Consider the following 6,930-nt stretch of genomic DNA (forward strand, 5'->3'; position numbering starts at 1 on the left):
GTACAGGCTCCTGCTTTCCAATAGCCAAATCTAAGCTTGTCCACATGGAGATTTTATCTCAGTTGAAAATTTCCCTGGCTTCCTACTAGGAACCAAACCTACCTTCAGTGCTGCACCATACACATTAAAAGCTCCCTGCAACCTTCCCTGCCGATTGAGCTCAGCAATCAAAAGGTTATAGGAAATTCTACTGGGAATTCTTCTTCCTTCACACATGAGCACCAAAACCCTCAATGCTTCTTTGACCATTCCCACATTACAAAGTGCTTGAATAACAACATTGAAGGTGGTCGTCCTTGGCGAGTGCCCAATCATAATAATCTCGTGCAGATGGTATAATGCAGAGTTCATCTCCTTTTTGATACATAGAGTTCTTATCACGACTTCATACGTCTCGAGGTAAATCACAGAAACACCATCTCTCATTTTTTCAAACAATTCGTATGCATCTTTTAAGAGGTTTTCTTCTTTCCAGGATCTCCTGCACAACCCCCTCAGGAGAGTGTTCATCAACCGCTCATCCAAATCAAAGCCAGTTGCTACCATCTCCCTATAAATCTGTAGAGCTTTAGGTACTTTACCCCATTTCAAGAGAGTATGCAGCAAAGTGTTATAACTGATGTAATCAGGGCAGCAATTTCTTCCCTTCATCTGCTCCAAAAGGCCAATGCCCTCCAAAGGCCTCCCTTCCTTGCAATACCCATTAAACAGAGTATTGAATGTGACCGCATTTGGGGTCAATCCCATCTCCACAGCTTCATTAAGCAACTCCTTTGCTTCATCTGTTCGACCCACTTTGCAAAACCCATCCATGAGAGTTGTGTAACTGTAAATGTCTGGTTTCTGGGGAGATATCTTGATATTCATAAAAAACTCAAAGGCTTCCTCCACTCTTCCCACATAACACAGCCCCTTAATCAAGCAATTGTGGGTCTGAACAGATGGTTCGCATCCAACCCGACCCATGACCTCGAAAACCTCAAAAGCTTTCTGCATCATGCCTCTTCTGCTGAACGAATTGATCAGAATAGTGAAAGTCACAACATTGGCCTGAAACCCATTTCCCACCATGTGGTCTAAAACTCGTTTGGCCTCGGTGGGATCATTTTTCTTGCAGTGGCATCTAATCACAACGGAAAATGTCCATGAATCCGGCACAACCCCATAAGATGGCAAATTATCAAACACTTTGAGGGCAAGTTCAGGCTCCTCTGTTATCAGTAAAGCTAGGAGAAGATCATTGAAGCCGGATATAGTCCCAATCCCACCATCCTTCACAACGACATTGACATATTGAATTCTCTCCGAAGTGGGTAATGCTCTAATTCTGTCAACGAACTTCTGAACTCGTAATCTGCTGCTTCTCTTATCAAAATCCAAATCCACCCTCTGTTCTTGTTCCTCATCTTTACTGGTTAACCCATCGCCATTTTCCTGAACCAAGTTACTGGGTTCGATATGAAAAGTCTCTAGTAACGCACTTTCTGTAGGGTTTCTGGAAAATTTTGACAATGTCGGAACGAGAACTAGCTTATCTTGGGCGAATTTGCTTGCGCAAGTGTTTCTGAAGGAAAAAGGGCTACAGGGTAGAGAAGTTCGTCGAAGGTGTAAATGAGAACATGGTGATGTAAAGGAAGACGTCATTTATCTCACACGCACACAGAGAATGGAAGATGCCAAGATGGACGAGTGACTCTTACCAGTGAGCCATCTTGGCAGATGAAGGAAATTGGATACCAAGGAAACGACGTCGCTTTGTCATTTTAATCAGTTTGTTACTTTTTTTTTTCTTTTTTTTTCCCCCCCAAAAAAAAAAGGTTTCATTGGTCAAAAAGGTTGTTCGTAGTTAGGAATTTGAGAAGGAAAAAAGTTCTTGTTCATAATCTCCTAGTGATATCTAAACTCAAGTTGGCGTTGAAAATGAAGGTAAAGTTTTACCTAATTGATCATCTTCATCATCACAATCACAATAGGCTTGCTTCTTCCCTAATCAAGCCTCTGCATGATTGCAGGGGCAATTGGGTATTGTCACTTGTACAATTAGCTTAGCAAACATCACCAGAAAAATGATGATAAGTGAATTTTACATATAGAAAATTGAAGTTATAATTTATAAAGTGAATCTTAATCATAAATATTGGACAAAATAGCTTCATGCATCACTCTTAATAATCATAAGAATAGGGCAAAATATGACAACGAGAAAATGGTTAATCTTTAAACAATCAGAACCTCAGAGATCTACTAAATGCCTTCAAGACTCTGGGGTCCCTTGGGTTTGGGACTTCTCTGTTCGTTCCCTTCCTTCCGAGAATTGGTCTGAGCAGCTTCTTGAGGACTTTCCGAAGACCTGAGCCACGGCGGCGTCCGCCCTGCCGCACCGGCGGGGCCAGAGGCTGCGCCGCCTGGGGCCGGGCGGTGCTGGGCTCCGAGAGGCTTCGACCCAGAATGGCCTGGTTGAGCTGGACCTCAAAGGTTAGGCGCTCGAACTGGTCCAACAGAGTGCTCTGTTCGTCCCCGAACTTGTGCATCACCACTGCTATTTCCTCCATTAATCTCTGATCACTTCCCTTGCCCTTCTCAACCCTCATTCTCTCTCTCTCTCTCTCTCGCGGAACTCTTTCTTCCTACTTGGATATGGCTTGAGAGACAGAGTGGATTGAGAAGAGAGGAAGAAAAAAACAGTGCCTAGCTGAAGAAAAAGCTGCCAAGCAACTGATCAGAGGGAATCGCCTTCATGCCCAAATAAATTGAACCCATTGTCTTCCAAAAGAGATTGAACCCATTAAGAGAGAGAGAGAGTGAAATGGTGCATTTTTTGGGAATAGTTTTTGTCCTCGAAGGTCATGCAGTTTCTGCACCTACTCCGCAAAATTAATTGCCATAGCGAATCTAAAACAGAGCTCTTAAAAAGTTAAAACAGAGTTAAGTAGTTGAAGTGAGCCTTTGACTGTAGTAGAATCAGTAGTTGCGTTTAGCTTTGGACTGCCCTTAATGCTTGTTTATGTTTCTGTGTTTTAGGGCTTTTGCCTTTCTGACTTTATCAGCATCTGATAAGCATTCTGTATTCTGAAATATATATATATATAAAATTTTGTTGATACCTCTGTCAAAAATTACATGTTCAGAAAGTGTGCGTCTTGTATAGACTGTGTAGTCACTTTATTTTATTCTTCCTTGCATGTAAATTCATGTGTTGCCCCTTTATGTTTTTGTGCTTTAGTGGGCTTATTCAACACAAAAGAAAGTAGAAAATAACAAGTTGTTGGATTTTTTTTTTATCGTATGGGAATGTATCATCACATGTAAAATCTTCACAAATCAAAGGTTCTAATAAAAATAAAAATAAAAGAAAAAAAAGACAGTTCGGTGCACAAAGCTCCTACGAGATTCGGAAAAGAGACAGACCACAATGAATTTATATTACGCAGTCTTGCCTTACATTTTTGTAAGAACCTTGAATCTGTGACCTTCAGGTCAAAGACACTAATACAACTTCTATATTTATAAATTAACCATACGGTTACATAGTTTTTTTTTTTTTTTTTTAATGTTTGTACCTCGAGAGGCATCCTATTGAGATATTATTAAATTTCTTATATTTTACACTTTCACATAAAAAAATTACGCTATGTTTGATACGCGGGAATGAAATGAGATAAGGATAGAATGAATTAGAGAATGGAATGGAATGAGGAGTGCAATGGAATAACCACTCACATTCCACTGTTTGGTGACAAACATAAACTCACACTGGAATGGAATGGGAATTCCCATTCTCCATTCTATTCTCATGTGTAATTAATAATGATATGGAATAATAATCAATTTTTAAAAATATATTAAAATATACAGATCTAATATATTTTTTAAGAAATTAACTCTTTTAAAGATGACTTTTAACTAAAGAAAAAAAAAAAAAACAAAGCATTCATTTATAATGCAGATGTAGAATTTAAAAGAAAGAATTAGACAAAGTAAGTCCCAACAATTTCATTTTATCAATATCACATGTTTTAAATGCATACTAAAATTTTTAAAAGAATCATATTTTATTAAGAAACTTAATAGTTTATCAAATAAAATAAACATCCACATAACAAAACTAACTAAGAATGATTTGTTGGATTATATCCTAAAGGATATGTTCCACATGAATAACACATGAAAGATAAGTGCTCCATATGATAAGTAAAATGACTTATGATAAGGAAAATGAAATGGCTTATTTATAGATAATGAAAAGTCTTATGATGTGAGATTAATGGTTGGAAGATAAAAATGTGTTCCTATATAACTATTGTTATGGGGAGTAGTTGAAAAGGAGAGATTCATTCTTGTATGTTTATGAAATGATCTAAAGTAGAGATTCATTCTTGTATATTTATAGAATGATCTAAAGAAAAGAAATATAGGAATTGTCTTCTCTCTCTCCACCTTTGTTCTCTATTCATCAGGCTACTCCCATACATCTGATGATATATAAAAAGAGATCTGGGTTAAGCGAGAGAAACGATTCTTATCAGTTTGTATACATCATAAACGATCCTGGTATGTATATTTTATATTTTCCACATACATGTATGTGAAGATCATGATGATGAAGATCCCTTGTTTAGCTAATATCAACACATAGATTTCTTACATCTGGTATCAGAGTCATGTTGGAATTATTGTGATCTTTCTTGCGTGATAAAGATCGTTTTCGTTAACCCCTTACAATCTCATTATTGTTTCGTATAAAAAATTGTGTTCATGATATTTTTTTTGGAATCGAAGAAAAAATTCATATAATATATGATTCCTAAAAAAACTTATATGATATTTTCTGAATTTATGAGATTTTTTGTTTTTAATATCATGATTCTAAAATCGTGAATCTCGCTACTTGAGATGTAAAGTGATTGTTGGGTGTTTATTTTTGGTAGATTTAAATTTTTAATTTGTAGTAACTTCAATATTTACAGATGGATTCTACTAGTATTTTGGGAAGTAAATTGATTTAGTTGTGAATTGAACAAAAGGTATGATCAATTGCTCAGTAAAGTCTTATTACTGAATCACATGTTTTAATGCGAGAATTTCGGAAAAAGAGATGCATGGTTCTTGGCTTTGGGCCACTTACATATTTAATTGGATTATTAAATATATTTATGCAGATTTTTAATATATGGGCTGCTAGATTTTACATTAAAAAAAAATTATAAACGTTGATTGAAATATGATTTTTCAAAAATTATTACAGAATGGTTATTTGATTATTATAGTTGACCCAAAGGTACACCAACTTTCAAGTTATCATTGAATTAGTCTAAATAATTGAAAGAATGGTAGTAAGATTGGGATGGATGCCCAAAGGTGACAGATCAATTGAACTTTAAAAAGGTTATCAATTATGTCTAGTTGGGTGAAAATCACCAGTAAATGTAAATGTTAGTATATTACACAAGTTGATCCAAAGATTGAAAGCAATTTGCTAATGGAAATATTTTACTCAAAGCATTATTGTTGTGATCATTTTTCAACTAGAAAATGCAAATGAATACCTTAAGGTTGTGGAAGATCGGTTCCGTTCAGCTGACGAGTCCCTTTCAGGAAGGTCAATGCCTGAACTTACCATAATGAAGTTTGATGGTAGCCGAGGAATGAACGACATGTCCTTGATATGACTAATCTAACTGCTAGACTTAAAGATCCATTAAAGGTAGCGGGTATGTTTTATGGTAATGAGACTCGCAAGAAGGAACATAATGGACCAAAGTGTTATTTTTATCATGGCTATGGGAATTTAAAGAAAAGCTGCCCGAAACGTAAAACTTGGTTCGAAAAGAAAGATAAGCTTTTAGCTTATGTATGTTTCGAATCTAACATGACATAAGTTCCTTCTAACACATGGTGGATTGACTCTGAATTTACTATTCATGTTTCAAATTCGATATAGGGATACCTTACAATCCAGAATATAAAGGATAATGACCACTTCATAGTCTTGGGAAATGGAAATCATGTACCAGTTGTTGGTGTTGGAACCTTTCAATTGTATTTAGAGTCAGGTCATTATTTAGACCTGCATGATACATTATATGTAAGTACTCGATCCTTGAGATCTGGAATAAATAAATAAAGAAATGGGAAAAACAGTAAATTGAGCAGGTTTCATCGACGAAGCCAGAGTTTGGCGACGAAATGCAGGGGCTCATCGACGAGGAAAAGCCAAGAGGTTTGGGAAATCCGAAAATCTCAAGCTCGTTGATGAGGCCATCGCCATATCGACGAACTGCCTTTATTGACTTGTCAACGAATACGCCGCCTCGTTGATGAGTTTGCTCGAGTCAAAGGTGCTATAAATATCTTTTTCCATTGCTTCTTAACTAAGAAATGAAAATTCTCTCTCTCTCTCTCTCTCTCTCTCTCTCTCTCTCTCTCTAAGAACTCGAACCTCACTCTCTTTCTCTAGATTTCTTCATCGTACATTGTTAGAATCGACGATCTAACGTTACTACAAGGATCATGGGAGGATTCTCTTCGAGATTTGTGGAATAGATCTTTGTTTCGAGCGTTTTTGGGTTTTGACTCAAAATTGAGGTAAGGCTCGGTTTTCATTTCTATTTTGGTAGTTATGTAGGGAATGGATTTGTGAGTATGTTTTGTACTGTGGATTATAGGTTTTGGGAACTCAGTTTGCTATTTAGAAGTCGTAGAGTTTGGGTTTGGCTATTTGGGGAAAGGTAAGGGAATTTTGTTTATATCGGTTATTTTCAAAATCGGATTCGGTAGAACTGTGGTTCACGATCCTATGTGTGTTTTGGTTACTCATTTGGGGAGATCTAACGAGTAAAATTATGGGTTTCTCATGTTATAGTTTTGGAAAAGAAAAAGGGCATTGGGTTGCATCTCTGGTTTCGTTGGAAAACCGTGGATATATTGTGA

At 36.7% G+C, this 6,930-nt stretch overlaps 1 protein-coding gene across 1 annotated transcript; it reads right to left on the reverse strand.

Moving 5' to 3' along the window:
• Window positions 1–30: 30 nt before the first annotated feature.
• Window positions 31–2,591, reverse strand: LOC131160929 (pentatricopeptide repeat-containing protein At1g62680, mitochondrial-like). Its single transcript, XM_058116801.1, has 2 exons — window positions 2,233–2,591; window positions 31–1,495 (listed from the first exon to the last, which is right to left on the reverse strand). Exons 1-2 carry the CDS (start codon window positions 2,589–2,591, stop codon window positions 31–33), a joined length of 1,824 nt encoding a protein of 607 aa, XP_057972784.1.
• Between the last annotated feature and the right edge of the window lie 4,339 nt (window positions 2,592–6,930).

This window comes from Malania oleifera, chromosome 7, assembly GCF_029873635.1.
Source record: "Malania oleifera isolate guangnan ecotype guangnan chromosome 7, ASM2987363v1, whole genome shotgun sequence".
Taxonomy (NCBI): Eukaryota; Viridiplantae; Streptophyta; class Magnoliopsida; order Santalales; family Ximeniaceae; genus Malania; species Malania oleifera.